The 25645-nt window shown below is 44.9% G+C and overlaps 1 protein-coding gene across 1 annotated transcript; it reads right to left on the reverse strand.

The window, feature by feature from the left end:
* Positions 1–1173: 1173 nt before the first annotated feature.
* Positions 1174–19989, reverse strand: RAE1 (ribonucleic acid export 1). Its single transcript, XM_081257178.1, has 12 exons — positions 19806–19989; positions 16693–16789; positions 16010–16114; positions 14907–14999; positions 10874–10960; positions 9811–9897; positions 9273–9344; positions 8128–8235; positions 5767–5873; positions 5607–5682; positions 4820–5014; positions 1174–1638 (listed from the first exon to the last, which is right to left on the reverse strand). Exons 2-12 carry the CDS (start codon positions 16780–16782, stop codon positions 1552–1554), a joined length of 1107 nt encoding a protein of 368 aa, XP_081113304.1. The 5' UTR covers positions 16783–16789; positions 19806–19989; the 3' UTR covers positions 1174–1551.
* Positions 19990–25645: the final 5656 nt, after the last annotated feature.

Genomic DNA, 25645 nt, shown 5'->3' on the forward strand with positions numbered 1-25645 from the left:
TCCCCTTGGTGATGTGACAAGGCCCAGTCTTGGAAAAGAACACTCTAAAAGGCTCATGACTTAAGATTCACTGTTTTGTGGTCATTTTCAACCATAGCCAGCCACTAGCTTGTAAAAAAAAGAGTAACAAAACCGCGGCTAAACTAAAAGTGATCCATCTATTCTCCCCTCCAACGAACGTCAGCTACTGAAATAGCCTGAGCTTGGCTAGAGCTCGGCTCTCCTCACGGCGGCAATCTTTCCTACTCGCCGTATCTGCCGATACACACAGATCGCAGAGCTGCGGGGCTGATTCATAAAGGGAAGGAAAAAGTGAGCTGTAAACAGTTAACCTGAATATTAAGACTTTTCTAGTGCACTTGCCTTTCCTTCTCTCTCAAAAAAATAAAAGAAAAAAATAACCAACCCCAAACAAACTTTTCAGACCAAAAGAACCGGAGAGTTAACGGTCTGAATTCATCTGTGATCTGACTACCAAAGAATTTAAACCATTGAGCGCTGGCCATGTCTTTCAGTAGAAAACTTTGTCTTTTAAGAGTAGGCAAACATGTCTTACAGTATTATCGATACCAGAGCTCCACACTCAGGAAGTTAGTTTACACACCAGCCCCACAGAGTGGAGCAGAGAAAGCACGTGGGAGTGCAGGGTAAAAACACAACAGACTCCCATTTCAGATACTTACCCATCAGGAAGTTTGAACTACATGAAATAAAAAAGCAACACCCCAAACCTATGGCTACTGGGGGCACCAGCTCCAAGTACTTCCCATGCAGGGTACTTGGGTTCTAACTTGAAGGCCACACATGCATCCCCCACTTGGGCTTTGCCCACAAAGGCCTGTCACTCAGAACAGGAACACCCCTGTTCCAGTCACCAGGACATCTGCCCTGCAGAACTGAAAAGCACTGGAATGTCCAAGACAGGAATGAAGGAAGCAAAAGAAAAACACATTCAAACTCTGCCCAACAATGCTTGGAGAGACTGCTGCTAGACAATCCACATAGCAGAAACACTCCCAGCTCAGGATTTCCTCTCTCCTAAGGGGCACAATTTCTGCATTTCCCACAGGGCATCTGCAATCACACATCAAAACCCAATGATGATGCTGAGCAGGGCAACCACTTCAGAGCTTACGGGGTGGGCAAGGGGAGAGACGGACAAAGGGAGCTTAGTAGACAATCTTCTAAATATTTTATTGCAAAATACAGTACAGGGCTCGTAGGATGTTTCCCAATGTTCTCTAATACATACACTGCTGAACGAAGCACTGCAAAATACCTGGCAGTTGCCCACATGAATCTAAGAACTTCTATAATAATGTTAATCCCCTTAGAGTTACAGACGAAACCTGTAACCGGCAGTGGAATGGAGAGACGGAGAGTCACCGCGGCCGCCAGGCTCCTGACTGCTGAACAATGACATCGCTTTCTCCAGGGGTTGAAATCCATATCCATGGCTGACAACCCACCGAAAGCTGGGACCCAAATTCGTACAGAGACGAGGCAGAGTGGAGAGAAGACAACTCTGGACAACCCACACGTCTCCAGCCACTACTTCTTATTCCTGGGCTTTAGCTCTTCGGCTGCGTTACGTAGGAAAATGTAATTTTTCTTTTGGGGGTTATAAAATTCATGTCCCTAAAGGGGAAAAAAAACAGTACCTTAAAAATTGATTAAAAATCAGGTTAGCATTTTGTGGGCACTTTTTAACATGCCAAGTCCTGTGCTCCATGCATGATGTGTAATCTCTCTGGAGGAGTAAAACAGGTAAATGGAGAGAAATAAAAGTCAAACGTTAAACAAACACTTTAATCCTCAGAGTAAAGGTTAAGGACTTGGAGGAAATGCCTTCAATGTGCCCCTTAGAAGGATGATCGTCTACATATTTATCTTTGCAGCACTGAGACTTTTGTCAACCTTCCACCGCTTTAATGCCAAGATGACTCCCCCTCAGTGAGCACAGCCTGGGGAGGGGAGGATGGCGGAGGATGAGCTGGAGGTTTCTCGGCACAGGAGACTTCCGGCCTGTGACGTCACAGGGAGCGGGGCAAGTCCCAGGATGCGCCATCCCAGACGCGGAGGGAGGTGAAGTGCAGGTGTCAGCGTGTCTGCTTGCGCCTGTGCTGAGGAGGTGGGGGGGGCTGTGTGACACTGGGGGAGTCGGAAGCACCCAGCTCAGGCCAGGCTAGGAAGGGCTGGGAACAAGCCGAGGCCTGTGAAAACTGTCCCACAGGGAAAAGGAATGGCAGCCACAAAGCTAAGTGACAATGACAGGACTTATGTTTCGGGAAGACAGCAGAGTGGTGGGGGTAAGACAGATGAGTGGAAACCCGAGGTAACCAAAAGGCCTGGAACAGGGAGGTGGGAAGCGCCTCTGGATGCGTTCTGCCGCCTGCAGTGCAATGATATGCTTTATTCTCCCTCCTTAACAGTTACGCCAAGATAGTTCTAGAAGTTCTGCTCACCCAATGACCATTACGTCTCATCGTAATACACGAAGTGCAGCTTTTCGGAACAGTTACGCTCAAGCAACAAGCTAATTATATTAATCATATGTGGGGATAACTGTCCTTCAACTAAGAAAAATGGAAGACTCGTAAGCAACTTTTTTTTTAAGTTAAAAGATTATAATTTATATAAACTTTACTTTAAAAAAAAAAAAGATAATTTAAGTGTTCCATGGTTAAGTTGACATTAATCGCTCAGATGAATTAATTCTGAGTGGCATTCAAAGCGATGAGCTTTGATTTTGCACTGCTTTCAATTTACAATTATTTTTTCAACTCCTGAAACACACAGAGCCATGAGTGTGATGTGAGGTAAACATGGAGTTTTAATGCAGCTGCAGGCTGAGCAGGTGAAGAAGAGGAGATCCATCGAAGAGGCCCACAGGGAAACTGAGGCCTCAGGCCACAATCTGGGTCCAACCCCAGCCAGGCAGAACCAAAAAAGCACACTCTGCATAATTGAGTGCATGGCTTCCACAGGTGAATGGATAAACAAACTGTGATACATCCAGACACCATGAAATACTACTCAACAGTTAAAAACAAACTAGTGACACAACAGCAAAAAAGAGTACACAGTATATGAGGCCACCTATATAAAATTCTAGAAAACGCAAATTCACCTATAATGACAAAAAGCTGATCAATGTGTGCATGAAGGAAAACATTACAATGATACACAGAGAAACTTTTGGGGGAGATAAAAATGTATGTTATCTTGACTGTGGTGAAGGTTTCCTAGGTATATACACAGATACTGAAACTGATCAAACTACACTTTAAATGTGTGCAATTTACTGCCTTTCAATTACAACTCAGTAAAGTTGCTGGAAAAATAAGGCAGCTACACAGCTCACAGAAGCAAATGTTCAGAGAGAGTGCGCCTCCCACAGGCCTGAGAAGGCATCACAACAATGCGCTGAGTAGGCAAGATGTACCACAGGTGAAGTGGACAGAGCTCCGTGACTGCCCAGCTCTTCTGAGAAAGAGAACCAAAGGCGACTCCAAGACCGACACCCCACTGACTAGGAGGTGTTTGCCTCAAAGAGGAACAAACACAGGAGAAGCAGCAAGCGGGAGGGTAAAGCAGGGGGGTGGAATCCACCGGATTTTGATCTCCTAGGTTAAGGTGCTTAGGGGGTAGCCAGGGGCGGACATCCCGTTGGGACTGGGACAGCGGAAGAAGTGGGGAGCGAGCTCAGGAGCCAAGTTAGACATGGAAGAGTCACCAGCTTAGGCTGGAAGAGCTGCTGCTTCGTGAATGCAGACGCGCCTGGAGGACCCGAAGGAGAACCACAGAAAAAGGCCTGCGTACAAGAGGTGGGCAGAAAGCAGAAGCCACCAGAGATGGCAAGGGGCAGTCAGGAGCAGGAGTACAACAGACAACAGAAAGGTCAGAGAAGCCAAGGGGAGGGCTTTGTGAAGGAAGAGGAAGGGATGGACGGGTGCCCAGCACAGACAGCAAGGAAGCTTCCGCACTGCACAAGAACTAAGGCAGCAAGAACCTGACTACAGTCCAGGAAACTGAGGAGGAGACATAGGTGGGGGAACAAAGAGGGCGGGGGGTCACCACTCTGGACAAGTTTAACAGAAGGGAAAGCAGGCCTCTTAACGCTTGTTTTACAAGAGCCGAAGTGTGTGCCTACAGACGGGGGAACGAGACAGGGGACAGGTAGAGAAGAACGAAGTCATGAGAGAGAGAGAGAGAGAGAGAGAGACAGAGACAGAGACAGAGACAGAGACAGAGAGACAGAGAGAGACAGAGAGAGAGACAGAGCGAGTTGTGTGCTGTGTGTGTCTCGGGGAAGGGAGGGGGGCAGGGCCAGTGAAGACAGACACGTGTGGATGTGAACAAGAAAGGCAGCACGGCTCTGGAACCCAAGTCCCCAGGTCTGCTCTCTTTACCATCACACTGGGATGACCCCAAAACACAGCCAGGACCGTCAGTCCCTAACTTCCCTCCTCCCCACACAGCAAACAAGCAAAGAGCCAAAGCCTCTGGTGGAAGCCCCACGGCCTTGCTGAGCCCTCTTCACTCTCGCCCAACAACCCCTGGCATCACCGGATGACTTGGACCCCCCCGAGTGGCGGCCGCTGGGTTTACAGTGACCAAACACTTGACGTGGGCACGTTCTCAGAGAAAGGATGAGAGGGAGGCCCTGCTGTTCCCTTTGCGGTCAGGTGACGGTGACATGCCATTTGCAGACACACAGCATGTCTGTGGAGGCCTCGCGACTCAAGCCCAGGCCTTCCGACTCCAGAGCCTGGCTCTGCTGCCCGAAGGGGCCCAACGCAGGTTTGGGAATTCTCACCTTTGACCAGTCGTAGCTGGAAGCATATGCAAATATGTTTCCATTGTGATTGAAGCAGCAAGCCGATATCGGTTGATCTAACTGTTCCGAAGTTTTTAGTTTTGTTCTGGCATCTTTGTCCCAAAAGCTGAATCTACCATCAGATCCCACAGTTGCAAGGGTGCCATGGACAGGATGGAACGCAATTCCATTTACCTACAAATGATGGAGATGCACAATGAGAAGCAGAAGCAGAGGCAGAGGAGGGGGGAGAAATCAGGTTTCCGCCAATGCAGACTTCCTGGTTCAGTCAGGACACAAAATGGAACAGACCCTCAGTTCAGCAGAGCTGGCGGCCCGCTGATGACAGGAGAAACTAGCCCCACTTCCTGAACCAATCGGCAGCCCAGGACTGAATCTCGTCTCTTGCTCAAAACACGAGTCAGCAGAGGTTAATAAGTATGTAAGCTAGTGACACCAAGGAGCGAACCTCAGGAAAATGCCTTTTTCTTTTTCAGCAAACAGCAATTTCTCGGTTTTACCTAAGTGTATCAACTGTCTACCAGCACTCATAGAGGTGGAAGTCGCTCCCCAAAACTCCTAAGCCTGCATTCAGAAACAGAGAGAACGAAGACGGTCAACACGTTCATAAAAACAGAAAACTGAAACCTCTCACGTAAGCCATTTACCTCTGCACGCGAACACACACAGTGACAGCGATCTTTTCCGACCCCATAATGATTCAGCTGCCCGCCTCCAAGTCTAGTTTCTAGACAAACTCTCAGGGTTACAGTTCCTAAAAACGTACCGCGTAAATGTCCTGAGGAGCTGAAGTGTTGGTCCCGTTAGATCGATGACATTTAAAGGTGAAGTTATCCTTGGCTCTGAAAAACAAAGGCCCAACTTAGCTCTCCTTTTTTAAAAAAAGCCTCAAGTGAAAATCTTCAAGCTGATCAGGCCTCACTTACGGATTTGGGGGGTTGATGTAGTGAATGGCAACTCTGCCCTCAATGCTTCCCAGGGCAAAACCTGTCGGCTTGTTCTGTTTGTCTTTAAAAATAGCCACACATCGATGCTACAGTTGGGGGGAAAAAGGTATATCATCACAACATAAGCTGTAACATTCCATAACCAATGTGACCGTAAACAGCTCTTACCCCATTTTTGGGTTTTGAAAGAACCAGAAACAGAATTTCTAAACATGGTAGAGAAGGCGATTTCTATTCCTCCAGTAAGCATTGTTTTCTTTTTACTCAGCCACACGATGTTAAGAATGAACCTCGGACCCAGTGCTTCCACCCAGACACCGTCCTCCCTCTGCCACCCTGAAGGCCCTGCTGTCACTGCAGCGGGGCACGTGGCCCTCAGGGCCCCACCGGGTCCGATTCTGGTGCTGGGCCCCTGGTGCGTCGGGAGAACATGTCACTTTGATTCACAGCCCACCACTGACTAGGCGAGTGCCCTCCAGCAAGTCACCCAACGTTCCAGAGCCTCTGCGTCCCCAACTGGAAAAGGGAAGTAGTGCCTGCCTGTGGAGCACGGGGGACCAAGGGTCAGGCACACAGTGGACGCGGCCAGAACTTTCTAAACCGTGAATAAGCTATGCAAGAGTCAGACACTGCACTCGATCCAACACTGAGTTTGAGGGCCCAAAGGAGGGTTTCCTGGACTCCACAGAAGATCCCACAGAAACAGCCCACGGCCCAGCCTCCGGGGGCAAAGGAGCACAGATCCACATTCTTATTGTCATTCAAGAAGAGGTGCATTAAATGTGGACGGAGGGAAGAACAGAAATGAACAGATTTGAAACCACATGCAGGGTAGAAGTGAGCTGGGTGGTTGATGAGATGGGAGAGGAGGAAAGGAGGGAGAGGGGACCAAGGACGCTCCTGATTTCTGGCTTAGACACAACTAAGGGGCGGGGGTCCCATCTGGTGAGATGCAGAGCACACGGGGAGGAGCAGGCTGGGTGGTGGGGAGGGGCAGGTGAAGACTGCTCACTCGGCCAACACAGAATGCCTTCTATTCGGGCCTGGCTCCAGGGGCCAGGAATGAGGCAGCGACAAACACAAAATCCCTGCTCTCACCGAGTCTACACTCTGGTCCAAAAAACAAGATGAGTTAAATCTACACGTACGTATATATTAAGACACACACACATATCTATATATATACAGCCTGGGGAGAATAATCAGGGAGGATCCTGAGAAGAGGTAACATGATCTGCAGAAAGTGGTCCTGGGTTTGGCACGGGATGCTCTTGGGCTGCAACATGAGGAGGCTGCAAAGGAGCTGTCAGACTGTGGGTGTCCTTGTCAGGAGCACAGAGGCAAGGCCTGCTGGGGATCCAGGTCTCCAGCCCATAAGGCGTACCTAAGCAACAGCAACGGCCGGCAGATGTGGAGAAGGCAGTGGCCAAGGGCAGACGCCTGGGGAACCTCAACATGCAGCAAGAACCAGCGAGGAAGACCAAGCAGCAACCAGAGAGGCAGGACGTAAGAGGCTGGCATTACAGAAACCAAGGACAGAGTTTTACGAACATGTAATAAGAACAGCAGCGAATGCTGTGGCCACGGTAAGATGACGGTTTTGAGTATCCACTGGAGCTACTCATTAGAAAGCCATCAGTGGCCAGGCCAGAAACAGCTTCAGTGGAGTAATGGGGGCAGAAGTCTCAAAGGAGGGTGAGTGATGAGTGGGAGGTAAGGGAACCAAGGAAGCTCACGTAAGACACTTACTTGACTTCAAAGGGGAAAAGGGACAGAGGTGGCAGAGGATGTGGGGGTCAGAAGAGGCTTGTTTCCTAGGATTGGACTTGAGCCTGGTTCAGTGCCAATGAAGTACAGGAAGAGGGGAGATGAGACACAGGAGAGAGGCAGGTGGTTGACAACCTAAGGCTCCTGAGAAGGCTCACCTAACAGCTGGGAAAAGGCAGGGAAGATGCAGGTGTAGCCAGAGTTCTAGATGCAGCAGGAGGAAGATGGGGAAGTTCCCAACCATCAGCTTCTCTGTTCTCGGAGGGAGTGTCCAGGGGTCTGAAGAGTGTGAAGGAGATCTAAGAATCCGTGGCAGGTGAAGACCAAGCTAAAGACGGAAGCTGTGTTCACAACGGAACCAATCCACCAGGGTGTGCACCCGTTCAGCAGCATGCAGCGACCCCGGGGGTGTTTGCAGAAGATGGCATTTACTCACTAAATATGTGTGTTTATATCCTTAAATTCACCCCTTTTGAATGTCTGAAAGTACAACGATTTCCATATGTGGCCACATGGCCAGATTGCCTGCGACAAGTGCTAAACACGAGCTTCTTGATTTGACTTGTGACTCACCTGATGTTTCAGCGGAGATTCTATCCTTCTGAATTCAGAAGGTTGATTCTCTAACTGATAGACTATCAGTCCCCTCTCTGCAGTTGCCACCACAGCCATAGGATATATCTGGGAAACAGAGGAAAGCAGAGACCTGCTTAAAGTGGACTGTACTCTTTTTTATACCAAAGTATTAGATCAATTTTTTTTAGAGTCGCAAAAAGTCAGTCTGAATTTTTTTTCAAGTTTAACAGTTCAATGATATTATCACATTTCAAGGTAACCTAGAGAAATCGTATTTGAAAGTAGAACATTCATATCTTTTTAAAAGACTCGTTTTTTAAAACTACAAAATATACATTTAGAAAATGTACTGAGAAATAGAGAAGAAATGAACATCACCTCTATCACCCCATCAAATGATAACTGTTGTTATTAGCATTATGGTATGTTAACCCCCGTCTTTTTTCCTGAACATTATACAGGTGTGTATATGTATGTTTCTGTATAATGCTGATCCTTTACTCAAAGCATGTTTAGTGAGCACCGCCCCACACATTTTCCAGAGAACACTAGCAGTGGCCACGTATCTAACATTCCCTCAAATGAACCCACCACAGGGTTCACTTAACCATGTCTGTCTTGTTGGCCCACTGGGTCACTTCCCATGTTTTACTATATTATAGAGAACAAAAAACATTTGCATCTTTACTTTTCTCATGATAAATTCCTAAAAGTGGAATTACTGGGGCAGTTGGTATAAAACTTCAACTTATTGCTAAACCAACAGAGAAAGTTCTTTACTTTCTAGCCCGCTCACTCAGAGACAGTCACCAAAGCTCTAGCACCACACCACAAAGTTACTGCCAGTCTTCCTACAGCCACACAGTGCACGTCATTCTGGGGACAGCATGGCATGTGGATATCTGCGTATGTTCATACAAGTGACTAAAAACATGCGACATCTAGTTTTCTGTAATTCTAGAACATATGCAGCACAAAAATCTACAGATTTAAGATGACTGAGGCAATCCAAACTACATCCCACATCTATTGTTAAAGTTTGAAGGGTTTTTACATTACCCTCTAATTGCAAGATATCATAAGAAGTGCCTTTTTTTTTTTTTTTAAAGGAAGTAATTATTATTAAGTTAAAAACTCCTTACCATGTCAGCACAGTAACACCTTTCAGGGAGTTGTAAAACCATCATAGGATTTGATGATCGTGTATCCCAAAACTAGAAGACAAAAAAAAAAAAAAAAAAAAAACCCACAAAAACCCAATAAGTGACTATTCAGAGCTAAAGTCCAAATAGTGCAAGAATAAATGTCGGGCTTCCCTGGTGGCACAGTGGTTAAGAATCCACCTGCCAATGCAGGGGACACGGGTTCAATCCCTGGTCCAGGAAGATCCCACATGCCACGGAGCAACTAAGCCCGTGCGCCACAACTACTGAGCCTGAGCTCCAGGGCCCGCGAGCCACAACTACTGAGCTCGTGTGCCACAACTACCGAAGCCTGTGGTCCGCCACAGAAGAAGCCACCGCAATGAGAAGCCCACGCACCGCAACGAAGAGTAGCCCCCGCGCAGCAACGAAGGCCCAACGCAGCCAAAAATATAATTAATTAATTAATTTAAAAAATAATAATAAAATAAATGCCAATCTTGGTCAGGCCATGCAGTCCCTCAACAGTATATTATACCTTCAAAGTCTTATCCCAGCTCCCGGTCATCACACAGCTGTAGTTTGGTGCTTTGATCCAATGTATAGTTTTAACAGGAGCATCGTGCTTTCAAGATAAAACCAAAATACACCAAGGTGAATGTAATAATATGCTACACAGCTTTGGTTCTGGAAATTCAAGGAGAAGGAACCTTAAATATTGAGGTCATACCAAACAAAAACCAAAGGATAGTTCAGCTCTTCCCCATGACCAAAACATTCAATGTAACATCAAGCGCATGTCTCTACCGTCCATTCTAACAAAATTTAATTTGATTTTAACCATAATTAACTAGCATGTGAGAGTGAAAGGGGGAGATATTCAGGAATAACTCATAGGGAACTCCACCACAGTTGTATCACTTAGATGACACGCATCAAGAGATTGAGGAGACGCTTCTAGCACACAGTACTGCGATCTCACAGTACGCAACACCTTCCTAAAAACGTCTCAGTGCCAAGAGGCTCTTCCTCACCAGGCCAGACCCTCTGGTTCCAGGTTCTCTCATTTTCCTCATTTCTGCTTTTCTTAGCAGTCTTCACACAGAACCTGCCTGCTGTCCCGAGCAGACTGTAAAAGCTCCTGGCATGTGGAAGGGTCCCTCTTACTCACTGCTGTATCTCTACTCCTAAGGACAGTGCCTGGAGTACCACAGGCATTCATTCAATACAGACTTGTCGAATGAATGGGTGACCAAATGCAGTCGGTACAAGGCAAGCTGCACACGGGTGTCAGAATGTTGAGGGTGAGCTGTACCATTTACAGGTTTTAATGTCACCAGCTCCTTATTACGCACCCCCCACCCACACACTGCAGAAGACCCATGACAGAACAATTTATGAAACACTAGTTAAAACGAGAATGTGTACAAAATTGGTGTCATTTTTGTGCTACAGAGGTTTCTGGTATATTTAAATCTAATCGATTTGGAATGGTCAAACTGCATCTTTCCTATAACAGAGAATTATTGTAATTAAGGAATCATCGCAACCCTGGGCACCAGCCTTGCCCAGCCTTCCTACAGAGGGTATGTTTTTACTACCTGTGCTATCTGTATCGCCTGGTTACTGTTGAGGTCCCACATTTTGGCAGTTTTATCACATGATGCCGTAAATACTTTGCTCCCATCCTAAAAGAAAAAAGAAAAAATGGGACAGTCTAAGAAAAATAAAACCTCTATATGAACATCTAGATATCAGACTGAACATATCAAGGCAGGTTTTATTTTGCAATTTTAATTTTTCCAATTATTTGCGGGCCAGAGTATTGCAAGCTACAGTATCATATACAAAACACACTTTCTGCTCTTTTTAATTGTTAATTTTTTCTAAGAGATAATATGTAGAAAGGTTAAAAAAACTTGAACAGCATTTAGAATTACAGAGTGAAAACGAAGTCTCTCCTGAGCCCAGCTCGCCGCTCAGAGGCAGCCACGGCCACTGGCATGTCCTCCAGGAGCAGCCTTTGTACATCCTCTACCGATGTGTATTACCTACCAGGAGCCACTTCAAAATTTTTTTCTTATTTTCATCAATTTCAAGCCTTCACAAAAGTTGCCAAGAATAATACAATGAATACACATAAACCTACCACCTAGATTCACCAACTGTCGACACTCTGCCACATCTACTGTATCTCTTTCCACGCCCCCATTCCCGCTCTGTACCACACGTACAATCATGGTTACTTTTCAGCTCAGTATCTCATAGCATTCGAAAGTGCATGCAATAAAACTACACTAATTTATGATAGTCACTGGTCCAATGTAAACTACAGAATAGCTTAAAAAATTGGCAGTCACTGTATAGTGGTTTTAAAATACTCACATACAGAATTCATAAAGTAGGTTAGTCAACATGAAGCACAGGTAATTTAAAAACAAGAAGTACTGAGTTGAAAATTCTAGACCAGCTGTCAACAAATTTTTTTTTTAAAGGGCCATACAGTAAATATTTTAGTCTTTGCAGGTCAAAAGTTCTCTGTTGCAACTCCTTAACTCTTGTTGTAGCTTGAAAGCAGCCATACACATTATGTAAATGAATGATGTGGCTGTGTTTCAAGAAAAGGTTATTCACAAAAACTGGTAATGGGTCAGATCTGGCCCATGGGCCATAATTTGCTGACCCCTGCCCTACAGTACTTCATTTCTGGTTCCAGAGCTCAAAGATTTACCACTATCTTCCCCTAGCAAAAACTTCTTCCCATTTGAAGTCGCCAGTTCCCCATGTGAAAGAAGAGAGAAAACCTTCTCTATTAATGAAGCTATGAGGGCAACTCCACAAATCCTTGGAAAGATGCTGATGTATGGAGCGGGATGCCCCGAGGCTGAGTGAAACACTGGCCCCTTAATCTCATAAAATGCCAATCCTACCAGCTGCAGGATGCTAGGCCCCAGTGGACATACTGCGACAGAGGCCAGTCTATCGAATGGCTGGGGCACAGAAACGAGACTCCCAAGTGCTCTCGACTCAGCTCCTCTCAGGTCCACCTGCTGTGGCCAGACCGACCGTCCTCAGACTGCCAGAGAATCACCCTCACCAAGTGGTGGCTTTTATGCCTCAAGCGTTAACTGTGGCTCTTCTGTGCTTCTGTGCCTTTCCACACATGCCTTCCTCTCCCAGGCTAGCTCCTATTCCTGTAAGCCCCTGTGAGGGAGGCTGTTAAGTGCATGGGCTCTGAAGCCAGGAAGGTCCAGGTCTGGGCTCAGCCTTTCACCCCCTATATTCCCTCAAACAAGTCTCTTAACCCCTTCCCACAGGTGCCCCGCTAGTCTTTACGTGGCTGAATCTAGCTGTCACTGATTTCCACTACCTGAAATCCTTCTCTGTTCCTCTACGTCTGTCTTAAGAGACCATGAGTTCCATAAGCACAGGATTTGCCTACCTCGCCTACTCTGACTTCCACTATATCCCAAGTGCTTAGCATACAATAGGTGCCTGACAATTATTTGAACTAAATAATGTTATTACCTGTCGTAAAACTATTATTACCGTCATCTTATAAGTGAAAAAACATACTCACAGAGATTAAATAACTTGGCAAAGTCAAAAAGTGGAGATATAGCTGAAATTTGAACCCAGGCCTGGAATGGATGAGACAATGCTCTAAAGCTATATAAGCAAATGGTTTACTTTTAAGATTCAGCTTAGTTCTTGCCTCTTCTGTGGAGCATTCACAGCCCCCTTCCCAAACTTTACAGCTGCCTTCTGGGTTCTGTCCACCCAGCACAGTGCATCCTGCCTCTCTCAGAACTCAGCTCACTGAAATGGAACTCTTCATGTCTATGTCTCGATGCCTCTACTAGATAGCGCACAACTCTAATGGCGATGGAGAAAGGAAATAGGCGGTACACATCTCTGGAAAAGCCAACAGCCTGCTCAGTACCATCTGAGCAACAGAATTCCGGTGTCAGTTAATTCTATTTCTTACCACACTTGATAAGAAACTTACAATTCTGATCTGTTAACTGGTCAGTTAAGAAAGACAGGCAAAATAAATTAGAAATATTAAAATCGATTCAAGTTGCTGTTTTTCTACAGATAAATTAAAACTATTATTAGTCTCATAATAACCCAATCAGACATGTCAGAAATACATTTTACAGGTAACAAAAATGCTTCAGAGAAGGCTGTCAGAACTAATGATTAAAATGGGAGCAACTCTGGCTCCTTAACCATCTCAAAATATTTATGAATAGTAGAATCATTTCCTATTTGAAAGCTAAGTAAGATCACATAAATGGTGTGAGAAGTTTGATATTTCTCATAAAGTTAAACATATATTACATATGACCCAGCAAGCCCACTATTAGATATTAATGCAAGAGGAATGAAAACTTAATATTCACAGAAAATCCAATATACAAATGTTTATAGCAGCATTATTCGTAATGACCAAAAATGGGAAACAACCCAAATGTCCTTCAGCTGGTGGATGGTGAACAAAGAGTGATACATCCACACCATGGATTACTACTCAGCAATAAGGAAGACAAACTACTGCCAGACACAACCACCTGGATGGACCTCAAATGCAGTGTGCTCAAAACAGCCCGATTCAAAGCGCTTCTGTTTATGACATTCTAGTAAAGGCAGAACCACAGGGACAGAAAACACATCAGTGGTTTCCAGGGACTGGGGGCTGAGGAGGATTTGACTACAAAGGGCAGGAGGATATCCTTGGGCTGATGGATCTCTTCTATATTTTGACCACAACTCTATGCATTTCTCAAAACTCACAGAATCATACACTAGAAAGGTTCAATTTTACTGTTTGCAAATCGCATCTAATGAAAAAAATTTGCATGAGCCTGAGGAGGGACCTTGAGGCTTAGCTTCCTCAGCAGAGCTGCCCAGACTCTCAGTCAGGCCCCTCTGTTTTCTCACTTCTGCAGGGTTCAGCCCTCAGCAGAAGGGAGGAGAGAAAGGCTGGGCTGTCAATCCTGGGCTCCTCCTTTAGGGAGGGGTGGGTCCTCCACAGCTGCGGCTCTTGGCTCTTGCTGTGCGTGACTTCACCATCCCTGCTGGTTTCTTTGTAAATGGTACCTTCATTAAACTCCCCAATCACCCATCCACTCCCCCAAAAAGAAAAAGAAAGAAGAGCTCAGAGCTGAATAAACTTGAACACATTTACTTACATTGCTGATATTCGGGATTTGGGAGGAAAAAGACTTCAAAAAAAATGAAATATTTCAGAAGTTTAATAATGGAAAAGGATTAATTTTTCCCCTAGGACTTATTTTCTGGTACAGTAATTTCTAATTTTAAAACAACAGAAGCTCATGGCACATGTAGAGGTAGGAAAGGCTTTAAAAAATTGTCTAATCCCTTGCTCAAGGAAATATGTCAATAAATTAATGGATTTTTTAATGCAAGAAAAGCTTTCAGAGAGATTAAAGTTAACATGACTAAAGTAAACTGACTACATTATGAGTATCGATAAATTACTATATTTAAATTCAGAAACAGCACTTCTACAATGTGTATACATACTTGCTATTTGTGTTTCAGGTTATATAAAAACATATGTACATTTATATACACTCTGAAAACATGAAAAAACTGAATGAAACTTACATCACTCCAGCAGACATCCAGCACAGGCCCAGTGTGCATCTGCTGGGCTTTCGGAATAGTCTGTCCACTGTCTTGAACTTCCCAGCATCGAACCTATAGTAATAAAACAAATTAACACAAACAGCCAATTAATGATACATTATATGCATTTTAAGCCCTTTGCTCCAAGCCATAATCAGGTAAACATAAATTTACATTATAGACACTTTTTTCCTATCAAATGAACAAAAATAAAACGAATAATACTTGGCGCCAGCAAGGAGAAGCTGAAACTTGTACTACTGGTAGGTGTGTAAATTGCTACAGCTCTTCTGGAGGATATTTATCTGAAATCCTTAAGTCTGTACCCTGTGTCTCAACTATTTTGGGACTTGAGGATTTCCCATGATGTACTTTACATGCGTTATCTGAATTAATCTCTACAACAGCTAAAGCTCTGTGAACTTACCGTCATCTCCATCTCATGAAACAGGACACAAGGCTTAACGAAGATAACTGGCCCAGGTCCCGTATCTAAGAGCGTGGCAAAGCCACTATGTGTTTATCTGATCAGGAGTGCGGTTGAGTGTGTCAAGGTCACTCCAGCAGGCCCCTTGCACTCCTTTGTGAAGTGCCGCTAAACACCCTTCGCCTATTTTTCTACCAGAGTTTTTTTATCTTTCTTTTCGTATGCTATGATTTCTTTTTGGTAAGTATAGTGTCTGTGCAGGATTTATGCTATATCTAAAGGTGAAAAAACTTTAACATAAACCTGAAGAACATTTGCAGGATGCCTAGAAGGGAAATTTGTATATACCGTCATGGACAACTTTTATTTTCAACGAATACTACAGATCTGGGAATATACTTCAAGATACTGAACCAGAGTAGGAATTTTTGAATGACGCATATGATCCTGCTTTCTTAACAAAAATCGGCACAAGAAGGGATGCCTGCCATTCAGACGGGTTCACACTGTAAACCCGGTGCTTACAAAAAGCCATGAATAAGCCTGAACTCTCTGCCTCATTCACTTGGAGAAAAAAAAAAAAAAAAAAAAAAAAGCTAACCGTGCCCATACAAAGAGATATGACAGAGAGAACATGCGTTTAAGGAACACTTACATCGTTAGCCCACGATCCTGCAATAAGGAAGTTCCCTGGCAAGGTTGGTGGGCTAAAAGATAGACAACCAATGCTATCATCAGGAGAGGATGTTACTTCAATGTCCTGGGGTGGAAAAAGTCCATGTTAAAATGTATACATCATCACAATTCAATTCAAAATTGCCTTCTTTCTCACTAGCACCTCACGGTGGCCTTCCCTTGTGTCAAGAGCTAAGTGAATTAGACCTTTCTTACTTTGATAAAAAGGGGGAGTGTAACTAAGCCAGTGAAAACACTGGTGCTGCTGGACTACAAGCAGCACTCGCAAAGGCAGGCCCACAACCACATTTCCCAGATCATGGCCCACCCGGTCACTCCTGCCCCGAAGTGCTCGATCACAGCATCACCTGCCTCCCTCCGCCACAGAAATTCTGAGTCAACAGTTGTGGGCTGGGCCCTAGGAACGTGCAATTTTAACGGGCATCTCGAGTGATTCCAGTGATCAGGAATGTCAGGGGGAATAGGACACTGGTCCAGGGGACACATAGTTTCTCTGCTCCAGTATTTGAGAAAGGAGCCTGGACAAAATTTCAGAGTTTTCACCCCCAAAGGAGGCTCCCAAGCCATCTGGGTTTCTCTCGCTGTCACCAGCGTGGGGCCCCCTGCAGTGTCTCTACGAACCCACGAAGCCTTAGGTGGTACCTTCATAGGGTTGTGATTATCTGCGGCGGCGCTGCCAAACATGCTGGCTCCCCCAGTGCCAAACCCGGAGGCTGCTCCAAACAGGCTCATCCTGGCCCTAAAACATAATGGGAAAAGTTAAGGACAGGTCCTCTCTTAAGTAATAAACATCACTGAGAGGCAAGATAAAGATAATTAAGTTATGGAAGGGAAATAGAGCGTAAATAAATAAATGGCTTGATGTCAGGCTTCTCTCTTCTGAAGACATCTAAATATGCGATAAGCAGAGTGCTTTTTAAAAATAAACTTTCTATTTTAGAATAGTTTTTAATGGAAAATTCTTAAGACAAAAGAGTTCCCTGGGCTTCTCCGGTGGCGCAGTGGTTAAGAAGCCTCCTGCCAATGCAGGGGACACGGGTTCAATCCCTGGTCCGGGAAGATCCCACAGGCCGCGGAGCAACGAAGCCCGTGTGCCACAACTATTGAGCCTGCGCTCTAGAGCCCTCGAGCCACAACTGCTGAGCCCACGTGCCTAGAGCCCATGCTCCGCAACAAGAGAAGCCACCGCAATGAGAAGCCCGCGCACTGCAACCAAGAGTAGCCCCCGCTTGCCGCAACTAGAGAAAGCCCGCGCACAGCAACAAAGACCCAATGCAGCCAAAAATAAATAAATAAATAATTTTTTTTTTTAAAAAAAGAATTGTTCCCAAACACCCCACATCCAGTTTCCTTCTTAACTTTGTCACAATTAATTCACCAATACTGACACATTACAGCAGAGTAGTTTTCAGTCACCAGGTAAAAAATAAATTCGCTCATTTCTTTTTACACAGTTAGAGACACGCTGCTGAGCACCAGGAACACAACTGGAAACCAGCAGAAGGCCCCATTCTTCCAGCTTCCCACTTAGTGACAGTTCACTGTCTTCGTACTAATTTCCGCACTCTGGATTAGGTCAGTATCTCTGCATGAAGTTACTTAGAAAAGCAACCAACCCTGGCAGCGATCGTAGGAGTTTTAAAAAGTAATCCATTTTGGTCCGCTTAAGTAGCAAAAGTTTTGGCATTATGTTTTCGACATTTGCCCAGCAAGAATCTCCCCACTTTGAGTTTTATCCTGGGCACCATAGTCTAGTAGGCCCTCCTGGGTTAGAACCATGCCTCTGCCACTCACCAGAGCTGGGACCCTAATCTCACCAAGCCTCATTTTCCCTATTCTGCACACATAGAGAATATTAACACCTTCTCCAGGGTTGCTCTGAGGATCAAATCAGATTATCTACGTAGAAAGTGCAGTGTCTAGTGCATAGTGGGTCATAAACAACTTTCCCTTTTTTCCTTCCAAGGAGAAAGTCTATGTATTATAACTCTGATGCCTCACATACATTGATGCCACATTTTCAGTTCTGTCATTGGTTAGTAAATTTTTACACCCAGAAGCCTACCATATCAGCAACCTCTCCCCAAGGAGGCTAGCAGCTGAGTGACAAAAGTGACTAGCCCAATAACATACAGCTCATGTGACAGGAGATAACAAGAGTAGCGTCTCTTAAGAAGACAACACAGAATGGGAAAACTGTGAGAAATTCTGGGGAGGTATTTGAATTTCCCGAGCTTTATGAAAAATAATCAAGTGTAGACCTACTAGGCCTATGGAAGCGTTAGTATCTCAGAAAGCAACCCCGTGCGAGGCCGCGGTGCTTGCTGACCACGTCTGCCTCAAATGTTTGAGATGTATTTGAAACACCAGTTAACTGCACAAGCAAACAAAGGAATGACAGGGCTTCTGCAGTCAAGTCCAGGAACTAAATATATGATTTGGGGCACATTATTTAGCCTGGATTTTCTCATCTGTAAAAACAGACCCTGAAATCCACTTCACAGAGTTACGAAAACCAAGTGAGGTTGGACACACAGTGCCTGAAACGCCTGTCCGTTCCTCTCTTCAACCATCAAGTTGGGAGAGAGCATTTCTGCCATTAGGGATGAACTAAGGGAGAAGAACAAGGGCCATCGAGCATTAATCAGCCTACGCGGGCCACATGCTGTGCAGGACACCGAGAACCCTCTAGAAGTTCGGAAGACAAGCGCGCACTCCTTCCCTCCTTGCTGCACCCCAGCTCTGATGGCTTCCTCTCTGCCTGTGAACAAAGCAAGCTCCTCCCAGCCCTGGAGCATTCCTACCAGCTGTTCCTCCAGCCTGGGATGATCCGCCCTCCCCCAAACCCCCAGCTGTCTCAGTTTGAATCTTCAGGTCCCACTTCAAAAGGGGCCTCCTGCGAACTTTTGAGGGTGATGGAAACGGTCTAAAACCGCACTGTGATGATGTTTACACGACTCTATTAAACTTCCCCAAATCATCAAAATGTACACTTTAAACGGATTATCGTGTGTAAGTGACATTCAGTGAAGCTGTTAAAAGCATCTTCTTAAAGGAAGGCCCCTCCCAGAGGCTTCTCTGCCTTCCTAATGTAACATACTGGAGCCTCCATCGCATCTCCGTCTTCTTCACAGCACCTGTCCCCATCTGGAACTTGTTGGCAGTCAGTCGCCTCCCCAGGAGAGTGCCAGCTCCACCACGGCGAAGAGCAACCTGGACGCTCCCCCAAAACACACCTGGCCCTCAGCACAGCGCCTGGCACTTCACAGATACCTGCCCGGGCACAGTGTGTGCACGTGGATACTGGACTACTTGGCGGAGGAAACAGAAACAAAGAACCAGTTTCAGAGACGGATAAATACGACAAAGGAGATGAAACCGGTTACCATGGGGGAGACTAAAGGGGGATGGCCTTCCGCAGAAGAACGGTCCGGGAAGGTCAACGAGGTGGCGGCTTGTGTCTGATGAGAAGCCAGACGTGTGACGAGGAAGGGCAGAGGCGAAAGAGGCTGCCATCCACTCTGTGACCCTTCCCGGTACCTCGGTTTCCCCACGAGAAAAACGAGGGGTTTAGACCGGAGGTGACCCGTAAGGCCCCCTGCAGCCCCGACGTCCCTCCCAGGGGCCACTAATGGAGTTCGCCAACAGTCCTGCTCGTGCCCCAGCACCTCGCGGCGGGCCGCACTCGCCCGGGAGGACCCGGCCTCTGCGGCGCCATGGCGGCGGGGAACGGGGGGAAGCGGCACGGGGCCTACCTGAGAGTTGCGCCGCGGAGGGAAGCCGGCGGCGGGGAGCGGAAGGAGCTCGGGAGCCTGCGACCCCGCTCGGGCGCGGAGGAGGCGGTAGCGAGGTGGAAGGAACAGGAATCCCGGGAGCCTGAGGTCTTCTCACGCCGGGCGAGGAAACGGCCCTAATTACCGTGGAGACACTGCGCATGCGTCTCCGAGCCACTTCCTGTATTGTCCGGAAGTCAGGGAAAGGAAGGAAAAGGCTCCTCCTCCCTTAAGGGAATCGCACATGCGCAGAAGCACTATTGACGCCAAGAAGAAGTCCTCGTGCCAGCAGTTTGCGGATTGGTGGAAAGTTGGGGTAGCCGACGCAGCTGTCCAGCGACTGCTCTTATAAATCCGCGGCCCCGTCTGGTGAAGGTTAGTTAACAATTTTCTCCTGTGAATGGCAAGTCTAGAAAAATTACGATTGCCGCCAGTTCTCAAGGCCATCCTTTGAGAAGCTGATGGGGCGCTACCTGGTTTCCCGCCCTGGCCTCCCTATTTGCGACTGGGGTATCTTGAGCCATCTGGTCTCTTTGGACTTCAGTTTCCAGCTGTGAAATGGGGATAATGATGCCTAACTTCCAGGGCTATTCTGAATTAGGTTCAAGTAAAAGTAACACACATGAAGGCCTTTTGCTAAGTGTAAGGTTCCATAGGAATATTAAGGGGCTGTTATGACGCACACGTGCCAACTCCGAATATTTCAGCTGGTTGCTTTTTCCCCCTTTAAGAATGTCTGAAGGAAAAAAAAGAGCAAGGGATCTTCTGAGGTTGTGGTACATACACTGACCCTTCTCCTTTACTACTGACCGTGGGCTGCGTACCAAAAGCCTTGACATCTTCAGGGAGCCTGAGGATCCGCGGGACCCTGTTATAAATATAGGTTAGGTATTATCACTATTATCCCCATTTTGCAGTTGATGAAATGAAGGCCAGGTTGTAACTTCTCCCAGCTACAAAGGCAGTGAGTAGAAGTGGAATTGGGATGCAAGCAGTCTGCCCCTCAAAATATGACTTTAGAGATGGCAGTCTGTGGCTTCACCTCACTTTTTCCCTCAGAAACAAAAAGGGGGATCAAAACAATCTGTATCCATGGGTATGATTATTAAGCCAAAAGTCTAGGTGAAAATTTTTAAAAATAAAAAATTAAATTAAATTTTGGTCATGGCTATGATTCACATTAGTATACCCTTCTGCAGTTTTTTACACAAGGGAGTATTTATGAATGACTACACAGTTTATATTCCATTTCTAGGTAAATAGAAACTGAATGTTTGTAATTTTAGTATCAGTTCCTTTTCATTTGAAGTGATCTTTAATTCTGTTATTTTAATTAAAAAGTCCTAATATGTTGTCTTAAGGTTTTGTAAATAGCTTGGTTGCAACGAAGCACACGTTAAGTGTAGCTTTACAAGGAACTGGGGGCATCCAAAGATGATAATACAAAATGGGTTCCTGTCTAGAAGTGCTCAGACTCACACGGAAATCCTCATGGTTTCCCCAACCTCTTGTTGTGTCCCAGACTCTTCCACCCCATTCCTGAAAACAAGGACTTGAATATATATATATATATATATATATATATATATATATATATATCTTTATTGGAGTATAATTGCTTCACAATACTGTGTTAGTTTCTGTTGTACAACAAAGTGAATCAGCCATACGCATACATATATCCCCATATCCCCTCCCTCTTGGGACGAATATATTTTAAAGAAATGTCCATCCAAAACAGTGGGAGGATTTGGGAGAACGTAGAGCTTCTGCCAGCAGAGGGAGACCTTGGCTTGTTTTTACAAGATTTTCTTGGGACACATAACCTTCAAATGGTGAACAGAAGTCCAAACAAAAGTAATGTTTCTCAATAGTTTACTACAAAAACATCCTGTTGAAAATACTGTTTAGTATACATGTACATGTGGCTTAGCTTTTACAGCATCTATTCTTTTCAGCACCACTGAACAGGTATCTACATCAAACAGTTCAACTGAGACATTCATTAAGGGAAGTTATAGATAGAAATCCTGGAGAGTTTTTTGCCTATTTTGTAGAAAGTGCAATATGGGTTTCTTTTTTCATGAAATCATGACTTATGAAATCAATTAGCATCATCAATGATGACGGTTACATTTCCCAGAAACCTGGAGATACTACGAGAGCTTTTATTTTACGAGGGTGATTATGAGCCCTTAAGGAAAAAACCAAGATTCTCTGAACATCTTTTGGTTGCACCAGTTTTTATTCACTTTAATTATAAACAGACTCCAATCCAAATGTTCTTTCTTGATTAAAATTATGGAAATATTAAAAATAAATACAGATGGTAGAGACTGGAGCCTACCCGGGCTCTTTGGTGGGGCTAATGGTGGACTCTGGGAGGGCTCACGCCAAGGAGTACTTCCCAGAACTTCTGCTGCCAGTGTCCTTGTCCTCACGGTGAGACACAGCCACCCCCCGCCTCTGCAGGAGACCCTCCAACACTAGCAGATGCTGAAGAGATTCAGGGACTTCCCTGGTGGCGCAGTGGTTAAGAATCCGCCTGCCAATGCAGGGGACACGGGTTCGAGCCCTGGTCCAGGAAGATCCCACGAGCCACAACTACTGAGCCCGCGCGCCTAGAGCCCGTGCTCCGCGAGCCCGTGCTCCGCAACAAGAGAAGCCACCGCAGTGAGAAGCCCAAGCACCGCAACACAGAGTAGCCCCCGCTTGTTGCAACTAGAGGAAGCCCGCACGCAGCAATGAAGACCCAATGTAGCTGAAAGAAAGAAAGAAAGATTCAGAGGAAGGGAGAGATCTATATAGGTTAAAGCTCATTATGAGAGACTTCTTAGAAAGCTCATTCAAGAAATGGCTCAAAATGTGACATAGAATGGTGCTACTCCAAGTGTATTTAACGGAGTCAGTGTTGTCCTCAAATTGTTAGCTGTCCATGATAAATTCAGAAAATAAGATTAAGCATTTAGAAACTTTTATAGTTGACTATTTTATGTGTTGAATCTAATAATATAAAAGTGAGCTATAAAAAATAAACAAATAAATAATAAATACACATGGTAGAGGGGATGTCTGTTGTCGGTTGCCATTTTAAACAGCTGCCTATTTTACAGTAATACTTTTTAGAAACAAATCGTAAGAATGAGAATTCTAGCTGGGTCCCAAATAGCTACTAACATTAACTTTTCAGCTGCATCTAATAAAGATAGGGAGCAAAGCCAAACTGCAGTGCATTTTGCTCTCCTCCCATTTTCGTTTCCCCAATAAATGAAAATTATTTTAAGTAAATTTCCAAATACAAACTTGAAATGAATTTAATTATCCAAACTGAATGTATCTGCAAGCCTTTTTCAAATTTATTTTCAAATTTCAATGACTATTGCAGATTTTTTTATTCTTTCCCATTTTGACAGTATATCCTAATCCAGAGATTTTGTGGCTTAACCATATATTTCTAAGTTAGTATTTTTCTCCTTTACAAAACTTGTCAAAATTCAATGATTATTAGCTGGTAAGGGAGGGAGTATGGCATAAATTCAAAGAAAAACTTGAGATTTATAAAATGTTTTTTAGAATTTTCAATAGTCTCGCAAGTAAGTCAAATTAAGAGTTACCAAAATGTTCTCAGAATGAAATACCTGGTTCTGAGGTGACTAGAGAATATAACATAACAAGCTTGACCTCACAGGCTTGATATCAGGGAGCCTTGATTTGACACCTCGCCAACAATAGAAATTGTAGACCCTTCCTGAGTGGTGTGCCTGCCCGGCCAAACGTGAAGCACTTTACATGTACCTGTATCGTGATTACAGCATGAACTCTGGAGTCAGACTCTCTGGGATTAGGGCCCAGCTCCACTGCTTGATAGTTATGTGACCTTGGGAAAGTTACTTAACTTCTCTGCATGTTAGTTTCTTCATCTGTAAAATGGGGATGATAAGAAAGGTGCCTAGCTCATAGGGTTTCTGTGAAAATGAAATTAATGTTTGTAAAGCACCTAGAAAAATACCTGGCACATAATAAGTGCTATACAAGTATTTTCTTTCATTATTATATTTGACCTTATTTACCTCTTGATCAGGGCTGGCTTCACGGCTGTGCTACCTGTGCAGTCACACTGGGCACCAGGCTGAGAAGGGCCCCACGCTCGGTTTAATTCTCGGCTGCTGTCATCTTGAAATTCTTAATAACTCTTGAACAAGGGACCCTACACTTACCTTTTGCACTGGGCCCCAAATATTCGGCACCCGGCCCTGCTCTTGAGGTAGATAGTGTTGTTGTCCCCATTCTGCTACATCTGGCTGTGTGGCTTTGGACAAGCAACGTCCTCAGTGTTCTCACCTGTAAACTATAAGTGTAACTACTGACCTGACAAGGCTCTTCTCAGGAGAATTAAATAAGATAAGGTGTAAGCAGTGATTGGCACATACAAGTTCTCAGAAATATCCATTATTATTATTAATATTTATCTCAGTAAAAAACTAACCCAGGGCTTCCCTGGTGGCGCAGTGGTTGGGAGTCCGCCTGCCGATGCAGGGGATACGGGTTCGTGTCCCGGTCCGGGAGGGTCCCGCATGTCGCGGAGCGGCTGGGCCCGTGAGCCGTGGCTGCCGAGCCTGCGCGTCTGGATCCTGTGCTCCGCAGCAGGAGAGGCCACAGCAGAGAGGCCCGCGTACCGCAAAAAAAAAAAAAAAAGAAAAAAAAAGCTAACCCAACATTTCTTTACTTCTCCTATAAATACATAATCTTGCTTACAATTACAATAAGCTTTCCAGTGCAGTTAAAACTTTATTAAAAGTACAGAATAAAATCATAAAACTCATCTCTGGAAAAATTAAGATAAGTTTATGAGAGGAAAAGATCACATCTTTACTGTTATAGAAAGGCCTTATTAAAACTTGAGGTTGGGGGGCTTCCCTGGTGGCGCGGTGGTTGGGAGTCCGCCTGCCGATGCAGGGGACACGGGTTCGTGCCCCGGTCTGGGAAGATCCCACGTGCCGTGGAGCGGCTGGGCCCGTGAGCCATGGCCGCCGGGCCTGCGCGTCCGGAGCCTGTTCTCCGCAACGGGAGAGGCCACGACAGTGAGAGGCCCGCGTATCGCAAAAAACAAACAAACAAACAAACAAAAACCTTGAGGTTTCTGTTAATCTTAAAACAAGTTCTTTGTTCTCTAAACCTAGACTAGAGAAGAATTCAGGTGACTTGAATTTGGGTGAGAACTGATACAATCCTGGGGAAATTTTTCAAATAAGTATATTATTTTTAAAAAGTATGCTCAAAATCAAAACAAAGCACTGAGGACTACATCAATCTAAATATTTATTCATAATAAACATTACTAATTTCACAGTAGATGAATGAGATGTGACCCTTATGCTATGAAGACAAAGGAAATATAACTAAGAAGAAGCTGCTGGGCACTCATTCATTTGCAACCTCTCAAAGTTAGGTGGTTATTATTTTTGTTACTAATAAGATACTCCATGCTTTAACATTGCTTGCATTGTAGAAGGTAAATAAAATATTTCTGCAGACTTTGATGACATGTGTAAACATTTTTTTCCAAACAAAATTTAAAAGTCAAAATAACATACATTCTTTTATGATTTACTTTAGAACATAGGATAGAAATTAGTCTCTACAGAGAAGGATAAAATAAAGCCTTCTGAAGAAAATTAGAGCGCAGCATTTTTTTGACAAAAAATACAATTGACGGAAATTATTTTATTAAGACCATATGTTCTTTCCACAACAGCATCCACTGCTGAAAACAAAACTAATGAAAAGCCTCTTGCAATCACAAGATATATGCTGATGTGTTT

Source organism: Mesoplodon bidens, assembly GCF_964165515.1.
Source record: "Mesoplodon bidens genome assembly, chromosome: 15".
Taxonomy (NCBI): Eukaryota; Metazoa; Chordata; class Mammalia; order Artiodactyla; family Ziphiidae; genus Mesoplodon; species Mesoplodon bidens.

What these genes read in the sequence shown, in the direction of transcription:
- RAE1 (XM_081257178.1), bottom strand. Translation starts at nt 16,782, where the DNA reads ATGAGCCTGTTTGGAGCAGCCTCCGGGTTTGGCACTGGGGGAGCCAGC. An exon ending in AATCTCCGCTGAAACATCAG is followed by an intron (nt 5,874 to 8,127) that starts GTGAGTCACAAG and finishes CCCCAACTGTAG; the next exon opens with CATCGATGTGTGGCTATTTT. An exon ending in CTCCTCAGGACATTTACGCG is followed by an intron (nt 5,015 to 5,606) that starts GTACGTTTTTAG and finishes CATCATTTGTAG; the next exon opens with GTAAATGGAATTGCGTTCCA.